Here is a 21400-nt window from a genome sequence, read left to right as displayed (position 1 = left end):
TAAGGAGTAGCAATATTCCATGCTACCATTACAGGTGCAAGCAGTGACTTCACCCATGTCTTTCTCAATAACAGACTATGGACTTTTCCTCCAGGAGCATGTCCAAGCCTTTCTTAAAACCAGCTCCGCTATCCGCTCTTACCACATCCTCTGGCAACACGTTTCAGAGCTTAATTATCCTCTAAGTGAAAATTTTTTTCCTCCTATTGGTTTTAAAAGTATTTTCCTGTAACTTCATCGAGTGTCCCCTAGTCTTTGTCATTTTTGACAGAGTGAAAAATCGATCCACTTGGACCCGTTCTATTCCACTCAGGATTTTGTAGACTTCAATCCTATCTCCCCTCAGCCATCTCTTTTCCAAGCTGAAGAGCCCTAACCTCTTAGTCTTTCCTCATATGAGAGAAATTCCATCCCCATTACCATCTTGGTCACTCTTTGAACCTTTTCTAGCACCACTATATCTTTCTGGAGATAAGGAGACCAGAACTGAATGCAATACTCCCAATGAGGTTGCACCTTGGAGTGATACAGGCACATTATAACATTCTTAGTCTTGTTAACCATCCCTTTTTTTAATAATTCCTAGCATCCTGTTTGCTTTTTTGGCCGTCGCACACAGTATTCAAGTTGCGGCCGTACCATACAGCGACACAAGGGCATTATAACATTTTCATCTTTGTTTTCCATTCCTTTCCTGATAAATCCTAAAATTCTATTTGCTTTTCTAGCTGCCGCGTAAGTGGGTGTGCCGAACTGTAAGCGTATAAATACCGATTTAAGCTAGTATTCTAGAACAGAATCTTGGTGTCTAGATGTAGTTATACAATTAACACTTAACACACTACATCTAGGCACTTAAGTTTGGCTCCCAGTTATAGAACAACCTCCTAAAATGGCAATTCTATAACTGCAAACCTTGAACGCATAAATGCAGGAAAAAGTGCCACTTATACATGTGAGTGCCCTAAGCACTATTCTATGTGGATGCACGTAACTCTAAGGGGGACACATGTGGGTAGAGCTTAAGAAGGATATAGGCATTTCTTCTACTTGTACATACATCTTATAGAATATTCTAAGCTGCATGCATTCTTTGCTGCACCTAAGCATGTATATTTATGCCTGCCATAGACCTGGTGTGAGTGAATGCACCTTCATTTAGCTGCACTAATGTGCATTTACACTAGTATTCTTTAATGCAGTGTATTGTAGCTGTGTGCCCTGGAGGATTCCAGTGAAGGGGAGAGGTGCCGCCGCTGCCCGCTGATTGCTTACAGGACGTGTTTCTTGCGGTGAGAGGCATGTCCTGCAGTCAGTCACTTCTCCTCCATCCCAGCACCTCTGTTCCTTCTCCTCACCTCTCCTTCTGCAGCACTCCCCACCAGCGGTAATAAGAGACTCAGGGCCGCGGCTGGAGGACATCCACACATGCTCGAATGTCGTTGTCATGTCACACATCACACATTGATGTCTGTGCATTTCCAGGTGCCCTCCAGCCGCAGCTCCGAGATTAGTGTGCCAGCAGCTTATAAAGTTTGTGACACACTGCTCTAATGGAATCTGGGAGCCCACATGCATTATAAAAACACATGCCCCTCACACTACATCATGGAGCCCATGTCTAAGTGCCCCTTTACAGAATTGCTCTCTGTTTGTCAGAAAATTAAGCAAAAAGTACTCTAAAGCTGTCGAGAGCATAGGAAAAAGCTTTTTGGCTCCCCTAAGATCAATCCGGGGAATCTGGAAGTGGAGGCATCAGCTTCAAATAGCACCAGATGTTAGGAATGTTTTTTTGTTATCGATCTCCTTTGTAGCAGGTCACTGATAAAAGCCATCAGAACCTGCTGTGTTCTTGCCTGATAACACTGAAAGAACTCCAACTCAGCAATTTGTTGACTATACATATATCTGAAAATGTCTAAAGACATTTCAAATGATATGCTCACTGTATGGCTGAGTAATGGATCTCATTACATCTATCCACAAGTCATCTCTTCAGAATATTGAGTGTGGGCTAAAATTAAAAAGGAAAACAGATGATTTCCCTGCATGGGATATCTTCCCTCTCTTTGCAAGTTATCCCCTCCTCCCCATCACCACAAGAATAGGGAGTTTTTAAAAACAGGTTGTGGTGCCTTTTCTCTATTAAACTGAACTACCACATCCGTGTGCAGTACTTATGACAGATCCCATCTTGTGCTGTGGGGACCTATTTATAAATAAAATGCTTTTAACAGCACAAGTAGGAACTGTAACCTTAACAGACAAATTTCCCATTATTTGGGACCAAGTGTATCTTGGACAAGAGCACGTCACAGCTGAGGTTACTGATTAAAGACTTCATAAACCCATTTTGAAAATTTGCATGTGGCGTCTTGGAAGAAGGTATGCAAATGAATGTGCCTTAAACTAGAGAATTTCTAAAGCGGGAGATTTACGTGGTGCTTCATCATTGGTAAATCGTCTCAAATCGCCGTGATTGTATTCATTTAAATATTTTTTATTTTTTGATTTAATTTAATTTTTTATTTTGATTTTTTACTTATCAATAAATAGAAAGTTATAAAAAGTGTATAAGATTGTATACTTAACATCTACACACAGCTAAACCTGGGAGTCCGACCCGACATGTTTCGCACTACATGTGCTGTCTCAAGGGTCTCCCGAGGTCGCCGCAGTCATCCGACTCGCAAGTATGAAGTCTGTGAAGTCTGTGAAGACTTCATACTTGCGAGTCGGATGACTGCGGCGACCTCGGGAGACCCTTGAGACAGCACATGTAGTGCGAAACATGTCGGGTCGGACTCCCAGGTTTAGCTGTGTGTAGATGTTAAGTATACAATCTTATACACTTTTTATAACTTTCTATTTATTGATAAGTAAAAAATCAAAATAAAAAATTAAATTAAATCAAAAAATAAAAAATATTTAAATGAATACAATCACGGCGATTTGAGACGATTTACCAATGATGAAGCACCACGTAAATCTCCCGCTTTAGAAATTATTATTGCGGTGGAGTGGTGGGGCTGAGGTATTTCGATTAAGGCTCTTAGAATACTGATATATCAACCTAGTTATTGTTGGTTTAAACTAGAGAATGACACGGGGACAAATTTATCTCCGTCCCCGCAGGAACTCAATTTCTCCGTCCCATCCCTGTGAGTTTTGTCGCTCTCCCTGTCCCATTCCTTCATCTCTGGCTTTAACCGCACAAGCCTCGAACACTTATGATTTTAAAGTGTTTGAGGCTTGTGCAGATGAGGACGGAGCTTGCAGGAATGGGGCAGGGACAGGAAAAGAACTCACCGGGATGGGATGGAAAAATGGGTTCCCAAGAGGCAGGAAATATTTGTCCCCGTGTCATTCTCTACCTTAAAACCCTTAGAATACAGGTCTCAGAGGTCTCAATACCCATCTTCCTCTCCGCCCCCTGCTCCTTCCCACTGCGCCCCCACGCTGAGCGCACCTTCCCTTCTAGCTTTTTGTGCATCACCTCTCCCTCTGATATCACTTCCGGGTCCCATGCCTAGGAAGTGACATCAGAGAGAGAGGTGATGTGAGCAGCAAGTTTGTGATGCTACTTGCTCTGGGAAAGTTATAGAGGTATGGGGGAAGGGATGTGGGAAGGAGCAGATGGGGTGGAGATGAGGACAGGGGAGGGGCACCTCTTACCCTCACTACGCCACTGAGGGCAGGAGAAAAGATGTTAGAAGCTTAGCATTGATTTTTTAGTACTAGACTTATAAATTAGGCTCATAGATCTAGGCAAGTGAATGGGAGGCTTAGATTTATAAGCATCTTTGTTAAGCTCCTAAATTAAGATAAATTTTCAGTTGAAAAATTATGCTCCTATCTTTGGCTGAAAATAAGGCATAAATTTATGAGCCTAATTTAGGAGTATATACAGTATTTAGGAGCTCAGCTTTTTCTTACTCTTGGACCTCTGCCATTTGAAATCTAATATTTATTTATTTATTTAATTCAATTTTCTATACCATTCTCTCAGGGGAGCTCAGAACAGTTTACATGAATTTATCTAATATACCTGGGCAATGGGGGGATTAAGTGACTTGCCCAGGGTCACAAGGAACAGCGTTTGAACCCACAACCTCAGGGTGCTGAGGCTGTTGCTTTAACCACTGTGCTACACTCTCCTCTAGCACATGGCAGATCCACAGCCACATTTATCAATGGTTTTCTTTCATTTTGTGTCCTAAAGCTGGCCCTATGGTTTGATGCTACTTGGACAAATATTACAATAGGTAATATGAAGCATCTCCGAAGTTTAGGGGTTTCTCAGTCGCATTAGATTGCTTTGGAAAACACATGTAAAGGCCCATTTTACACAGCATGTTGAAAGCAGAATTCAGACATCCCTTCCAGATCAGGACATGTAACATTAATGGCAGTATTTCACAAAAGGCTCTGCCGAACATAGAACTTTTTTGTAAACTATCTATAGCAGTGGTTCCCAACCTTGTCCTGGAGGACCACCAGGTCAGTCGGGTTTTCAGGATAGCCCTAATGAATATGCATGGAGCAGATTTGCATGCCTGGCACCTCCATTATATGCAGATCTCTCTCATGCAGATTCATTAGGGCTATCCTGATAACCCGACTGGCCTGGTGGTCCTCCAGGACAGGGTTGGGAACACTGATCTATAGGACATGTAGGAGTACGTATGCATTTGCAGGCACGCACAGCGGAAGAAGCCATTTTATAAATATACACATGGAAAAAATGAGAAGCATGAATCTAGCAACTTCCACTTCTCTTTGGAAGCGGTGATTTTGAGATTTTTTTTTTTTATAGTTTTAAACTTTTTATTGAAATTTTAAGTCATAACAGAGAAAATAACAGAACATTATACCATGGATATGATAAAGATCATATTATAGGTGCAATCAGGAAATATAAAGCACCTGCAACTTCCACATGTAACTGCCCCATTTTATAAAAGTATACATTTATCTTCATTTTGGGGATTAAGGAGAATTGCTCCCTCAGTTCCTTGTGTAAAGCCCTTGCTGAAACACATACGTTTTGGGAAAATACGTGAATGCCCTTGAGCTGGTGTAAAACTGTTTTTCCATATACATGGATTCCTTTTGTAGAGTGGAGAATGCACATGTAGATTTTTATCCCACCCTAGGTATTCCCACTACTTCCCCTTAAAATCTCTGTGTAAAATTCTCATTTACCTGTGTATACAATCTACACAGTGCATGCTGCTATTTACATATGGAGATGCTTCTAAAAAGACCCCGATAGTCTCTTACCTGGCTTGGGAATAAGTCCTTGGAAAGGCCTGAAAGAATAACATAAATGTATTGAAAACAGTGCGAGAGAGAGAAAGTGCATCATTATAGTCAATCGCTTTATTTCTTGGGTGATTTTTCTCATTTTACAAGGCGGAAAGAAGCAATCTCATCAATCAGAAAGGCCTATTTTGTGATTCACTGCTTCATGAATACTCTGCATTTTGTATCTGAATTCTGATAGCATGGTTTATTGTTTTGCCTTTATTATCTAATAAAGGTTTTTGAAAAAATAAAAAGACAGTGAACACATAATAGTTTAATAGTAATAAAAAATACCACTTCATTGACCTTCGTACTTGTCTATAAAACATAACTGGCAAATTCTACAGTATATATTCCACCTAAAGTTAGGCGACTACATGGGCATACCTAGCCATTGGCGTGAGAGGCACCCTGGGCTGTTGCTTCCCTCACCCACCCTCTTCTCTGCCCCCCATCCGCTCCTTCCGCACCCCTTCCCCTGTACCTCTTTAATGTTCCCAACGCGAGCAGCAACACCAACCTTCTGCTCACGCTAGTGTCACCTCTTCCTCTGACATCACTTCCTAGGCATGGATCCAGGAAGTGACGTAAGAAGAGCCAATGCTGGTGCGAGCAGCAGGTTAGGGCTGCTGCTCATGTCGGGAACGTTAAAGAGGTATGGGGAAGGGAAGAAAAGTATGTGGGGGAGGAGGGGCGGAGAGGACAACTGGTGCCGGCGCTCCCACCAAGACACAGAAACAGAAACATGATGACAGATAAAGGCCAAATGGCCTATCCAGTCTGCCCATTTGCAACATCCACTATCGCCTCCTCTCCCTATTGGCTAAGGCTCTTAATACTTGCATTGTGATGTCATAGAACTTTATGGTTATAAAAACTGTATCAAATATCCACTCTGTACCTTGGTCAGATCATAAACTAATAACAATAAAATTTTTTCAATCACAAAAATTAGTCTCAGGCTCACCCAAGCTAATCTAGATATTTCGTCAGTCGCTTCAACTATCAAGTTGAACATTAACGAATTTAACAATCTGTCACTTGAAGACCAATTATCCAAGTGGGATAAGCTCCGTACAGATTTGTTAAATAAATTAGCTCCTACTACAACAAAGTTAATCTCGATTAAAAAACAAAAAAACCCTTGGTATACAGCCAAGCTAACTAGTATTGAATACAGATAAAACAAAAATAATACACTTCCCTTGGAAAGAAGGACTGAAACTCACCACTTCAATAAGCATAAATAATATCCAATTGCAGGAAGTCACTACGATTAGAGTTCTAGGGGTTATTCTGGATCAAAAATTGACATATCATAATCAAATTAATGCAATAGTAAAAGGTTGTTTTCAGAGGTTACTAATGATTAGATCAATCGCCCCCTTTTTGGACATCATCACTTAATATATTTGTACATTCGCTGATCATTTCGAAGTCAGACTATTGCAACTCACTTTATAAAGGAATAGCTCTTAAAGAAATACGTCGACTACAACTACAACTAATTCAAAACACTTCAATTAAGATTATATCGAATAGGAAAAAATTTGATCATGTGACGCCTCTTCTTAAAGAAGCTCATTGGCTTCCAATTGTTCACAGAATTTCCTACAAAATAGCAATATTAACATTCAATATATTAACAACCAAAGCTCCATCATTTTTAGAAAGGTACATTATCCATATATTCCTACTAGAAGTTTGAGATCAGAGGACAAAAACCTTCTAGTAATTCCATCACTTAGTATAATAAATACAAGACAAAATACGATTTTTGCAGTTACAGCACCCAGAATATGGAATTCCTTACCATCATTTATTAAGGAAGAAAAATCACTAAGTAAATTTAAAGGATTGCTAAAATGCTGGCTGTACAAGGATGCTTTTGAGACCTAATTACTGGAATCTCTATTGATCCCATTTGTTGCTTAAACTCTTAGGCCTCTGTCTTAGGCTCTGAGAAACTGAATTAAAAAAAAAAAAAAGTTCTTAACTTTCTATTATACTTTTATCAATACTTTTAAAGTTTCTTACCCTCTGTTTGTATTTTCCTTGTATGTATCCTTTACTATACTTATTGTAGTTCTCCCTACTTCCCTTATGTATTGGTATGTCAGGTCCGTTTGTGTTGGTTTTAGTTAACAATTAAGATCCTGTTTTAAATTGTAAATCGCTTTGAATTAATAATATTGCGATACATCAAAATTTTAATAAAACTTGAAACTTGATAGTATAGCTGTCTGCCGGTTTTGAGTGAAATGAATTGTAGTTTTCTACTGAGAAAATCCCTTACCATGAAAGAGTAATGAATTAAAGAGAATTTTAGAGTAATGAATTAAAGAGGATTTTTCTAAATGAATTAAGATTAGGCATTAATTTAAGATTAGGTATTAACTTAAGAAATAAATATCAATTTAGTAAATAATTAGCATTATTTTTAGTATTGGTAGGGAGGGGAGGGTCAAGGCAAGGATGTAATTAGGAGTAAGAGAAAAGAAGTCTTCTTTCTCTTGTAAGAAATCCCAGAATGGGAAAATTTACCCCATAGTCTGAGGCTTGTTCCTGTTTGTCTAAATAACAATTAAGTTAAAAGGTTAAAAATTCTCTGCAGTTCTTTTTGACTTCAGTCTATGGTTTTTGATATTTTTATTTAATTAATAGATAACCATTTAGTCTTTTTGAGTTGATTGGAATAAAAACATAGCCAACATAAATTAATAAATTGTAAATTCAAGTTCTTAATAAATATGTTGGAAAGTGCTCAGACCCGCAACCTGGTGAATAGTGAAAACTATACCATAGTTGCCACTGGGACCATCATAGTCACATTATTGTCCCGACTGCCATGGTGCAATTAGTGATAATGCTGCAAAATAAATCAATAAATCTGTTTTAACATGTTGACACACTTATTGTAAGTTTGAAAATGAATAAAGATTTAAAATCAATCAATCAATCAATAACTCAAAAACTCAAACTTATCTGTGTGAAACCAGGCGGTCAGCTGAGATTAGAGTAATTTCATCGAGACAACAGAGCATATTGTCCAGCTTTTAAATTCACACCCACAGTTGCCACCAGCATAACGATCTCCAGGTTGCGGGTGTGAGCACTTTTCAACATATTTATTAAGAATTTGAATTTACAATCACTGCAATTTATTAATTTATGTTGATTATTAGCATTGCTGTGAATAACATTTTACTTCCCTGGACTTGGTATTCATATAAAAACATAGCAACATGATGGAAGATAAAGGCCAAATGGCCCATCCAGTCTACCCATCTGCAGTAACCATTATCTCTTCCTCTCTCTAAGACATCCCACGTGCCTATCCCACACCTTCTTGAATATAGACACAGTCTCTGTCTCCACCACCTCTTCTGGGAGACTGTTCCATTCATCTACCACCCTTTCTGTAAAAAAGTATTTCCTTAGATTACTCCGGAGCCTATCACCTCTTAACTTCATCCATTCCAGAGCTTCCTTTCAATTGAAAGAGACTCGACTCATGCACCTTTATGCCACCTAGGTATTTAAACTTCTCTATCATATCTCCCCTCTCCCGCCTTTCCTCTAAAGTATACATATTGAGATCTTTAAGTCTGCCCCTATACTTATGATGAAGACCACATACCATCTTAGTAGCCTTCTTCTGGACTGACTCCATTCTTTTTATATCTTTTTGAAGGTGTGGCCTCCAGAATTGTACACAGTATTCTAAATGAGGTCTCACCAAAGTCTTATACTGGCCATACCTCTCCTAGCATCCTTCTAGTTTTCGCCACCCCCTTTTCAACCTGTTTAGCCACCTTAAGACCATCATATGCAGTCACACCAAAGTCCCGCTCTTCTGTCGTGCACAAAAGTTCTTCACCCCCTAAGACAGCATCCAGAATGGACTGCACCCTCCCTTACAATGCCACTGTACCTAGCCAATGTAGGCACCTAACTTAGGACTTCTTTTACTAAGCAGCGTAAGAGCATTTTACCAGGGGCCAGCAAAGTAAATGCTCCGACGATCTGAGCATCGATTTACCTTGCCAGCCCATGGTAAAATGCTCTTATGCTGCTTAGTACAACCCAGTCAAAAAAATGTGTCATGGGTAAATAACTCAAATGCACCGTAGATATAGGTAGAGTGACTAAAGAGATGTCAATAAGACCTGAAAAAGTCACTACAGCATCATCACACAAAATAAATTCAAATATCACTTGTTCACAATTCTTTTCTTAGAACTCCGCTCAGAGACATGAAGGCTGATTACTCCGCCTCACCACCCAATCATTGCAGTGTTCAAAAATTGAATTGACTCTGAAGATATAAACTTTCAATAAATTAAATGCTAGCTGAAAAAGCTATGCTAACACTATCATTGCTTCAATAATTTTAAGATCTTTTAAGAAATAACTTAGCTTTGAAAATAGTGACTGGTTCCGACGTGCCACGTTTCGTTGCTGCGTCAGGGAACCGACAAAACAGCTAGGTGGTTCCCTGACGCAGCAACGAAACGCGGCACGTCGGAACCAGTCACTATTTTCAAAGCTAAGTTATTTCTTAAAAGATCTTAAAATTATTGAAGCAATGATAGTGTTAGCATAGCTTTTTCGGCTAGCACTTAATTTATTGAAAGTTTATATCTTCAGAGTCAATTCAATTTTTGAACACTGCAATGATTGGGTGGTGAGGCGGAGTAATCAGCCTTCATGTCTCTGAGCGGAGTTCTAAGAAAAGAATTGTGAACAAGTGATATTTGAATTTATTTTGTGTGATGATACTTTGTACAACCCAGCATTAATAGGTGTAATTGCCACAAATACTCAGCACTTAAAACCTCACAATTGGCTTTAATTAGACTTAATTGAAAGTTAGGCGCCCTACCTTGAAAACCACAATTCTATAAAAAGTAGGCACCTAGTCCAAAGCACCTACCTCAAAGTGGGTGTGGTTAGGTGGCAGATCGTGGGCGTGTTTTCAAGTTAGGTGCCTCTTTGTGAATTAGGCACTGTTAGGCGCCTTAGGTGCAGGTATTTAGGTGAAGAAACCCCTGGCATAAATAGGGTGCGCCTAAAATTAGGAGGCCTAGCGACGCCCAATCAGGATTCTATAAATTCCACCCAACTTTTAAAGAATTGCGCTTAGTGCCACACTATTCGGTGCCAACCTTTTAGGTACATTTTATAGAATCGGGCCAAAAAATCTTTAGGGGACCTTATTGGTCAAGTTGCAAAATCTATTTTACACTTATGGACATTGTACAGATTTTCTCCTTTTAATTACCATCACTATTTTCAGATTTAACCCAAATGGGATACAGAATATGGAAATCCAAGAAAAATAATACAAATATTATTATATAACAATATAACCATTCCATCAAATCACATCAAGAGAAGTGATACCAAAATACTTCAATAAATACATTGGGAAACTTGGATCAACACGTTTAACATATTATAAAATTTGGAATTAAACCATTCAGACAAATTGTTTGTTAAACAAACAATCCAACATATCTTGGCATAATTACTAAATTTTATCTGTACAGTGTCTTTATTTTGACACTGTACAGATTTTCAAATGGAAAGTCCATGGGTGCTTTTCCTTTGAGAACTGTTCATTTTCAAATGGGCCTCTAGGCTTTGCACCTGCTTCTGGTACGGGGCTAAATTTGCCTGGGAAACAGCATGGACCTCTTTAAGAACAAACTAATCTGTCGGTGGAGTAAAGGGATATGGGTGGGGCAATACCACCCTCCCCCCCAGATGTTACAGGTAGAGGCAGAGGATGCTGCAGAAATGGTGTGTCACCAACTGGCAAGCATAGCAGTATGGACCCCAAAAGCAAGCACCATGTGCAGTATTGCCCAGTCCATGGGGTCTCTCTGTCCTATACTTGTGCACTACAGCATAAGAGCATGGGTAGACAAAGAAGTGGAGACTTTAGGACTTGCAGGAATGCCTATGCTCCAAGTACCCTGGCCATGCTGCTGGATATGAGGGAGGGGAGAAGGAGATGGGAAGAATATGATGCGTAAATGTAGGGTTACCAGATTTTCCAAACAGAAAATCCGGACCTCCTAGACTCGCCCCCAGACCCGCCCAGTTCCACCCATCCCTGCCCCGTTATGCCCCAGTCCCATCCCCAATCTTGCCCTAGCCCTGCCCCCGCCCCCTGTCCAACTGCGATTTGTTGGAAACTTTTCAAAACCTGGACAAAGTGCTGGGTTTTGAAAAGCCGCACGGACCCCCGGACATGTTCTCAAAAGGAGGACATGTCCGGAGAAATAAGACATCTGGTAACCCTACACAAATGTAGGAAGGAGGAGAGAGATTTAAGGAAGAAATGAGTGAAGAGAGCAATGAGGATGGGGAGCAGTGTAATGGGAGGGAGCATTGGGAGGGGGTTGGGAAAGATGAAGGTGAGAGATGGAAGAAAACAAACAGAAGAGGAAGCAGAGGGTGTAAACAGGAAGAAGGAAAGAGGTTGGAAAGGTGAAAGGAGAGATGGTAGAAGACAATGAGAGAGGAAGAGGGGGAGAGAGAGATTAGAGGTGTGGATGTGAAAAGGAGAAAATTAAAAAAGGTACAAAGGAGAAATAAATAGAAAGGAATGAAAATGAAGAGGGAGGAAGAAGAAATGATGAGAAGGACAGAGGGTGGTGTTGAGGAGAGAAATAAGGAAGGCAGAACAGAGGGAAAGAGATAAGGGTAGAGAAGACAGCATTAAGGGGAATCAGAAGAGATATTGAGCTTCCATTCATTTTTTATTAATTTCTAACCAGCAGACCATATTGTGCTCTGTAATGTTATTCACTTCTACTGTAGTCTCCCTTAGCCTTCTTCTGTATTCCCACTGAGTTCACTGTGATAACTGTGTTCTTTCTAGCTCCTTGCAGTATGCACGGGTTCTTGATATCGTAAATTGCCTTGATCCTTTATAGGTATAGAGCAATCCACAAATCCTAGATTAGATTACATATGATAGAAGGTTGGGGAGGAATAAGTAGGAAGGGACAGAAATGCAGAGAGAGAAGAAGTGAGGGAGGAGAGTGGTGTGGAGGAAAGAAATAAAGAAAGGAGGTGAAGGAAGAGTTGACAGAAAAAGGTAAGGGACGTAGGAGGGCAGCATGTGATAGGTTGGTAGTGTATGGAGAGGGACAATATGTATGAGGACAGAAACAAGGAGCGTATGTGAGAGACCAAGAAAAGAGGGGGAGAGAGGAAAATGGAAGGATAGAGGTAGGATAGAGAGAAATATAAATAAAAAAGACAAAATACCATATATTCTTAACTATAGATTTTTGTGCCCACAAAAAGCCACCAAATTGGGTTCTTGGCTTATAGTCAAAGTCGGCACAAATTTTTCTCTTCCCCCATCCCCATGATGATGGACATTTCTCTTTCTCTTCTTCCTCCCCCACTCCATGGTGATAGCATTTCTCTCTTCCCTCCCCACCCCACACCGTGACCAGTATTGCTCTTCTTACCTGTATCTCCTCATCAGCTGCTGCTGACAGTTATTGTGCTAGACCAGAGCCTTGTGCATCTGTGCATGCTCCAGACCTGCCAACTCTGCCATCTTGTGGCCCAGCATGATAATTGTCAGTGGCAGCTGGAAAGAAGGAAGTACAGTACTGGTAAGAAAAGCAACGCAGGTCACCGAGGGGTAGGGGGAAGAATAGGAGAGGGAGAGAAAAGGCTTTAACTATGGAGGGAGGGGAGGAAGAGAGTTTTGGTCAGTGGGAAAGGGAGGGGGTAAAAGGGGGAGAGAAAACCAGTCACCATGGGGGAGGGAGAAGGGGAGAAATACTTGCTTGTTGCAGATTTCCGGGTCACGCTGCGTCTCGTTTATATTCGAGTTAACATTTTCCCACATTTTTTACAGGGAAAAATCTTATCTTGGTTTATATTCAAGTATATGGAAGTATATTCAAGTATATGGAAGATGAAATCTAGAAATTAAATAAGCAAAAGAAAGATGACAACAGAGTGGAAAATTTTTTGGAGAGTATAAAATGAGTAATAGGAAAATTTAAAAATCAGAGGGGACAGAAAGTACAGAAAATGAATAAAGGAAAGACTAAAGAAATGAAAATAAATCTAAATTAAAGAATAAAGGACATAAAGAAATGGAAGGATCAAGAAAAAACTTGAAGGAAGATGAATAGGAAAACAGAAGATCAAGAAATACTGTACAAAATTTTGAAAATATTTAACTTTATCACCCTACTATAGCTACAACTGAACAGGAGGGTTGAAACTGATGGGGTTGGGGGCCGTGGGAGGCAAGACAGCGAGAAAGAGAGAGCCATATAAGGCATCTAAAAAGGTATATTTTAAAGGGGATTTGGACAAATTCCTAGAGCAAAATCCTTAAATTATTAGTCAACTAGACTTAAATTATTAGTCAACTAGACCTTGGAAAGCTACTAGTTATTCCTGAAAGGAAATTGCTATAAATGGATCTATTATTTGGGCTTTGTCAGGATTGGCCACTGTTAAGAGACAGGATGCCGGGCTTAATGGACCTTTGGTCTGACCCAGGATGGGTCCTATAAAGAATGAGTAAATAAGTACATGTGAAAGAAAGACTACATTTGGGGGATGGGGGGCCATTAATCTTCCATTAGGTGCCATTTACAGATTTGTACCTAGTGGCATCTAAACTAGACTTAGGCGCTCCCTATTTATACCTGGGTTTTCTTGGCCTAAATACCAATACCTAAGCCCAGTTTAGGTGTCTACACACAAAATACGCCCACGATCTGCCCCCTATTCAGGCCCACTTTCTTGGCGCCCATCACCCAATTAATTTTAATTTTTGCCAATTAGCTGTTATTTGCTCATTATCAGCGCTGGTTAAGCTTTTTAAATAAGCCAGACATATAACTTTAGGCATCTTTTATAGAATCAGCCTATTTCTACGCCAAAAGTTGGATGTGGGAAGATGTGAGCACAAACTTCAATTATTATTAACTGCAAGGCGAGGGGGTGGACACCCTGGTGTCATCTTCGCAGAGGGAGCTGGCGCCTCTCCTCCTCTCTGCCTCCTGCATACCTCTGTAAATGTTTACCAGTGCGAGAAGCATCTTCCACTTGCTGCTTGTGCTGTCCTTGGCTCCCTTTTAATGTTACTTCCTGATTACGGGACCAGGACATGATGTCAGAAGGGAGCAGAGGCCAGCACAAGCTGCAGGTGGAAAATGCTGCTTGTGCTAGTGAACATTTATATGGACACGATTCCTCCATTGCTTGTCTTCTCCTCTATATGCCTCCAATAAGCTTTCCAACCCATGCCCTGCTATGCTCCCTATGTTACCCGCTCCCCTCCCCCTCAACTACATATGCCCTTTATGCCACTTGGTTTCCCTCTGTAAGTGATAACACGTTAGCCTTACCTTGTCCTTAGATGCATTGCCATGGAATCTGTACATTTCTCCTGATGATAATTTGTTAGCCTTTAATATAGTACCTAAGTTCCCTCTATTTTCTGTAACACCCCCCCCCCCCCCCACCACCGGTTCTTCTGTTACCCCGTTCTCTGTAGCTGGTAGCTGGGTATGTTCTACTGTTACCCGCCCTGAGCTTTCTGGGATGGCGGGAAATAAATAAATTAGAACCTTGCCATAACCACCACCAATGGACGCACGCACCTGTTTACTGTGAACTTGATCTTATCCGCTACAGCTAATATCCGCTCCAGGTTTTGCGACCCAAAGGTGCACGGTTTTCTGAACGGTATTCCCGGAGGGAGTCCTTCTATGAATACCGAACCTGGGTTGCTCTTGATTCGCTTATAGGGCACTTGCACAGGATATTTTATCCCCAGGGCCTCACCTGAAAACAGAAACAGAATACACTCTTCTCTAGATCTCGACAGTTCCAGTATGCTTCAGACAGGAGGTCTGCACAGTATTCTGTACTGAATCACAAAAATAACAGAGAAATAGAAGCCAATTGCAACATAAAATGCAAGGAAAAAAGAACCACGAAGCAGCCAGTGGGCTCAAAAAAATTTATTAAGATCAGTGTAAAATTTAAAAAGGTGGTTTTCCAGGTGTGTACATATGTCCAGACTTTATATGTTAGCATTCATCCAGTCCAACAAATTTCACCATAGCAACATCTGCATCAGGTGTAATTTAAAATTTTATTGCAAGTCAAACACTAGGGGGCAGACTCAAGAGGGTGTCTGAAGTCAAGCATTGTGATACAGTGCGCTAAACACGAATTCTAGAACAGAATAGAATACTAGCATAAGTCCGCATTAGGCACGAACACTTTTGCCACGTCAAAAGCTGGTGTAGGTAGTTAGATACATACAAGCTAGTATTCCATAACAAAAGAAAAAAGTGGAGGAGAACAGACTTCCAACAGGAATAGAATGAAAATCTCCAAGGTGTAGCTAAAAACAGCCTATTCAGTTTTCAAAACAATCGTAAGTCCCAAATGTCCCACAAGGACAATGAAAACTCTGAACAATCATCTCAAGAAACACATGTAGAAGACTCGACACGGCACCGTGTTTCAGCAAAAATTACGCCTGCCTCAGGACAAAATGATCTGTATTGCAATGTGTTTCTAAAGCCAAAGACAGCTCAAGATTATAAGCGTAGTGTACAAACGCCAAAACTTATCTCCGTGTTCACCATATTCAGTGATTGTTTTAAAGACTGAATACAGCCGTTAATCAGCACCCATGGGGATTGAAAAATGCCAGATAAATGTTGTTTCTGGTTGCTTGAGAGTTGCTATTAAAAATAGGCCTAACTAATACTATACCTAAGGTGACCATATGTCCAGTTTTGAACGGGACTGTCCCTTTTTCTGATCCCCTGTCCCCACGCACAGCTTCGGAATGCCAAAATGTCCCGTTTTCAGCGACGGCGTCCCAAAGCTGTGTGTGGGGACAATGGGACAAGGAATTGCAGGAAAATGGTAATCCTGCTTATCCGCCTGCCACCGCACCAACAGCTGGAAAAGCAAGACCAGACACTGGCCCAAAAGTCTTCTCCCCGAAGTCAATTCTGACATCGGAGAGGAAGTTCTGGGCCAGCCAATTGCTGCCTGGCTGGCCCGGAACTTCCTCTCCGATGTCAGAATTGATGTTGGGGAGAAGGCTTCTAGGCCGGCACCTGGACTTGCCTTTCCTGTGGTTGGCTGGAACGGGCTGGAAGTAGCACCGGGCGTCGTCAACGGATTGGGGGAGAGGGGAGCAGAAGAATCGGGAAGACTTCGGAGGGAGGGAGGCAGGCAGACAGACAGGCAGGAATCCTGCAATTCAGCTTTCTCATATTCGGCTTGGCAGGGAGGCTGGCTGGCTTTGGGGGAGAGTGGGACAAAGGCTGGAAGGCAGTGAGGGGGAGGCAGGCAGACAGGCTGGCTTTGGCAAGGGAGGGGCACTAAGGACATAGGAAGGAAGCACTGGGGGCACTAAGGACATAGGAAGGAGGCACTCGGGGCACTAAGAACATAGAAAGGAGCACTGGGGGCACTAAGGACATGGGAAGGAGGCACTGGGGGCACTAAGGACATGGAAAGGGGCACTAAGGACATGGGAAGGAGGTACTGGGGGCACTAAGGACATGGGAAAGGGCACTAAGGACATGGGAAAGGGCACTAAGGACATAGGAAGGAGGCACTGGGGGCACTAAGAATATAGGAAGGGGCACTAAGGACATAGGAAGGAGCAATGGGGGCACTAAGGACATGGGAAGGGGCACTAAGAACATAGGAAGGGGCACTAAGGACATAGGAAGGCGCACTGGGGGCACTAAGGACATAAGAAAGGCACTGGGGGCACTAAGGACATGGGAAGGAGGTACTGGGGGCACTAAGGACATGGGAAGGAAGGAGGGAGGGAATAGAAAGGGACAATTGTTGGGCCTGAGTGCAGAGAGAATGAAAGAAATGAAAGAAAGGATGCACAGTCAGAAGGAAACGCAACCAGAGACTCATGAAATCACCAGACAGCAAAGGTAGGAAAAATGATTTTATTTTCAATTTAGTGATCAAAATGTGTCAGTCTATATTTTGCACTATATTTGTCTATTTTTCTATAGTTACTGAGGTGACATTGCATATTTTAAAGTTATCTGCCTTGACATCCTTGAAATCCTCCCAAATATAAATGATAATTAACATTTTCTCTAAGTATAGTATGCTTTGTGGGTTTTTTTAATTTTATGATTACCATTATGAATTAATAAGATATTATGTGTACATGAAAAATGAATGTAATAAATTAGGGGCGGGATTGGGGCTAGGGCAGGATTGGGGGCGGGACTGACAATTAATAGATGTCCCGTTTTGATGAAAAAAAATAAATGGTCACATTAACTATACCCCATACTATGCCATACCATAAACTATTCCAGACAAACTACCAGACAAGTGGTAGGAAAAGTGTGGGCATACTCGGGTGTGGAATGCCAAGTTTACACTTAAATTTCTGCCAGAAATTGATTTTATTTTCATTTTTATTTAAAGTATTACAGTATTTCTTAAATTTTTTTTTGTTGCTGGTTGCTTGAGCTCCTGTTAACAGAGTCTACTGTAAACTATTTTTAGCTACACCTTAGGATTTTCTCTCTCTTCCTGTTGGAAGTTCACAGTTCTCCCCCACTTTCTCTTTGCTTTTCTCATTGTCGGGGTTCCCCCTTTCCTCCTTTTTGTGATCTTTTTCTGGGTTCCAAAACATGCATGTGTAACTGCTGGGCATGCCCCTAATCTGCCCATGCACCTCCTGTGCCCCCCCTCCAGTGGGCACTTGGTAGAATTTGCATGTGTATGTTATAGAATACTAAGCACAGTTGTGTTTGTAACTGATAATTAATGCCATTTAGAGCCAATTGATTCTCCATCCAGAAACTGTGACGCAACAAGAACATACCTAGTTCTCCATTACCCAAATCCTAGGACGATAGTGTACAAAATAAATGTTTATGTCACAGTTTCATTATCACCCAGGCAGCCAGAAGAACACCTTGCCTTGAAATATAAGCAGAACAAGCGAGGTGTCTTTTCAACCAATGATGAACACTGCACAAGTTTTTTTAACTTCAGCACTGTTTCTGCAAAGTGTCCACTGAAGAAGGTGCCTTCTAAACGCCAAAACTGGGATCCCTATTGGGACTAATGTTTTTTATAGAGACTTTATCACTGATTGCTAATAAAGACTTTATCATTGGTTGAAAAGATACCTCCTTTGCCTTTTCTTGTTGTTCTACAGTTTCATGATCAATCAGTAAAGTGGTGGAATTCTCTACTTATTTTTATAAGGCAATTAACACATTATAAATTATTATGCAAAATGTTAAAAAAAAAAACACTTTTATTTCAAAAATTTGTTACATATAAGACTCTTAATGTTGTCCAATTATGCGCTGTCATGACCTTGGGAACTCCTCGCCTTCTCTTTAGCTGCACTGAACTCACAAGGTATGGGAGGGATATAAGTGTTGATTGTGATGTACTTGTAACCTGTAAACTGTATACTATGTTTTTGTGAGTTGGAGACTTTTCACCATGTACTGAAGAATGACAGTATATTATTAGATGAACCTTTTATGAAATATTGCCTGTTTTTCATTGTATGCTTTCCTGGTCTATTGTTATTGTATATGACATATTCTGGTTCAATAAAGTTAAAAAAAAAAAAAAGATGCAACTGAACAGGGAAAACAGTCCTAAGGAGAAACGATTCCAAAGCACCAAAAAGTCCTCTAGCCCTGCCCCCCTCTTCCAGAAAACAGAGAAACCTGTTTAATCCATTTACTACCCAGCTTCAAAACACAGTCTAATTGCATCCAGCCCCAAAAAGAGGCAAGATAAAGTGGATACCTCCCCATGTTGCCCCCAACATTTTCGAAAGACACTCCAAAGTCATATCAGATGAAGCATAAAAGGATTATCCAACCGGAGGGAAATATCTCTCAACTGGAGAGAGGATAATAATAGGTGTGCAAGGGTATAAAAAGATAGAACCTCTGTTCCAACCGGACACTAGGTTTGGCCAGCCCATATTACCAATCCACTATAAACTGTAATTGGGCTGTCCAGTAATACCAAAGAACATTCAGCACTGCCTTACCCCCTTGATCTATCCTACTACATAGAATCTTCAGGGACAATCTTGGATGCTTACCTTCCCGTATAAAAGCCAAAAAAGCCCAATGTAACCAATTTAACACCCTATGAGGGACCAGAATTGGCAGGGCCTGAAATAGAAATATTAAGCGAGGCAGAATATTCAATCTTAAACACCGACCTATGACCCCGCCAAGAGAGCCAAAGCCCTTCCATTTGGAAAGATCCCTATACAACTGGGTCAATAATTTTGAGTGAGATCACGAGGTCATGGAGGCTGAATATCATAGGAGCAGAGGCAATAAAGAGTTAAGTTACTTAAGAACATAAGAATTGCCGCTGCTGGGTCAGACCAGTGGTCCATCGTGCCCAGCAGTCCATTCACGCAGCAGCCCTTAGATCAAAGACCAGTGCCCTAACTGAGACTAGCCTTATCTGCGTACGTTCTGGTTCAGCAGGAACTTGTCTAACTTTATCTTGAATGCCTGGAGAGTGTTTTCCCCTATATGGTTGGGCAGACTGGATGGACCACTTGGGTCTTTATCTGCCATCATTTACTATGTATCAGCCTCTGGAAGAGCGTTCCAGTTTTCTACCACTCTCTGGGTGAAGAAGAACTTCTTTACGTTTGTATGGAATCTATTCCCTTTTAGCTTTAGAGTGCCCTCTCGTTCTCTCTACCTTGGAGAGGGTGAACAACCTGTCTTTGTCTACTAAGTCTATTCCCTTCATTATCTTGAATGTTTCGATCATGTCCCCTCTCAGTCTCCTCTTTTCAAGGGAGAAGAGGCTCAGTTTCTCTAATCTCTCACTGTACAGCAACTCCTCCAGCCCCTTAACCATTTTAGTCACTCTTATCTGAACCCTTTCGAGTAGTAAAGTGTCCTTCTTCATGTAAGGTGACCAGTGCTGGACTGGTGAGGGCGTACCATGGCCCGGTACTCCGGCATGATAACCTTCTCCAATCTGTTCATGATCTCCTTCTTAATCATTCCTAGCATTCTGTTCGCCCTTTTTGCCGCCGCTGCACATTGCGAGGATGGCTTCATCGACTTGTCGACCAGTATTCCCAAGTCTCTTTCCTGGGGGGTCTCTCCAAGTACTGCATCGGACATCCTGTATTCGTGTATAAGATTTTTGTTATTGACATGCATCGCCTTAGAGTTGCCTAAGGTCACAAGGACCTGCAGTGGGATCTGAAGCCTGACCCCCCTCAATCACTATCATAGGATCTTGTGACTAAGTTTCTGCTGTGATAAATTTAAAGCACTAACTTGCAAATTGGAAATATTGCAAAGTCCTGCTTTTTTAATTTTTGAATGATTCGGCAACTAAAACCTGTTTTAACCAAATGCAATTTGCTAATGATAGTGCACGCCCTAATTACTAGTAGGTTGGATTACAGGCAGCCCCCGTTTAAAAATGCTCGACTTACGTCAAACTCGTACTTATGAACTGGGGAACTGCCTCTCCCTTCCTGTGCAAACGTACCTCTTCTTCCGTCTGGGACACTGTGCTAGGATACAAGCTATACCACAGAGACAGAGTGGGTCGAAAAGGTGGGGGTATTGCCCTATACATCAAAGAGAAAATTGAGTCTACCAGAGAGAACATGCCGGAAACGAAAAATAAGGTAGAGTCTATATGGGCCAAAATTCCTGGAACAAATGGAATGGAAACGAAGATTGGCATATACTACTGACAACCCAGGGCAGTCCGAAGAAACTGATGGAGAAATGATGGACGAGATTAAACGCAACTGCAAGGGAGGCAAAGCAGTTATCATGGGTGACTTCAATTATCCAGGGATAGACTGGAACCTAGGCACCTCCGGCTGCGGTAGGAAGACCAAGTTCCTGGATGCTGTGGGCGATTGCTTCGTGGAACAACTTGTCAAGGAAAATACAAGAGGAAATGCAATTCTGGACTTAATTCTAACTGGACTACGAGGACCGGCACAAAGTGTAGAAGTAGAAGGGATGCTGGGAAGCAGTGATCA

General features: G+C 41.3%; 1 protein-coding gene across 7 annotated transcripts in view; it reads right to left on the bottom strand.

The window, feature by feature from the left end:
* GTF2IRD1 (GTF2I repeat domain containing 1) overlaps positions 1–21400 on the bottom strand; it is a 224296-nt gene that overhangs the window by 41137 nt on the left and 161759 nt on the right. For all 7 annotated transcript variants that reach the window (XM_033922239.1, XM_033922236.1, XM_033922237.1 and 4 more), the window contains 2 exons: positions 14967–15150; positions 5284–5312 (listed from right to left, as the gene is read on the bottom strand). In XM_033922239.1, coding sequence (XP_033778130.1) covers positions 5284–5312; positions 14967–15150 — 213 coding nt within the window. The remainder of the gene's footprint in view (positions 1–5283; positions 5313–14966; positions 15151–21400) is intronic.

This window comes from Geotrypetes seraphini, chromosome 15 (assembly GCF_902459505.1).
Source record: "Geotrypetes seraphini chromosome 15, aGeoSer1.1, whole genome shotgun sequence".
Classification (NCBI taxonomy): Eukaryota; Metazoa; Chordata; class Amphibia; order Gymnophiona; family Dermophiidae; genus Geotrypetes; species Geotrypetes seraphini.
This window is presented reverse-complemented; position numbering and strand designations above follow the sequence as displayed.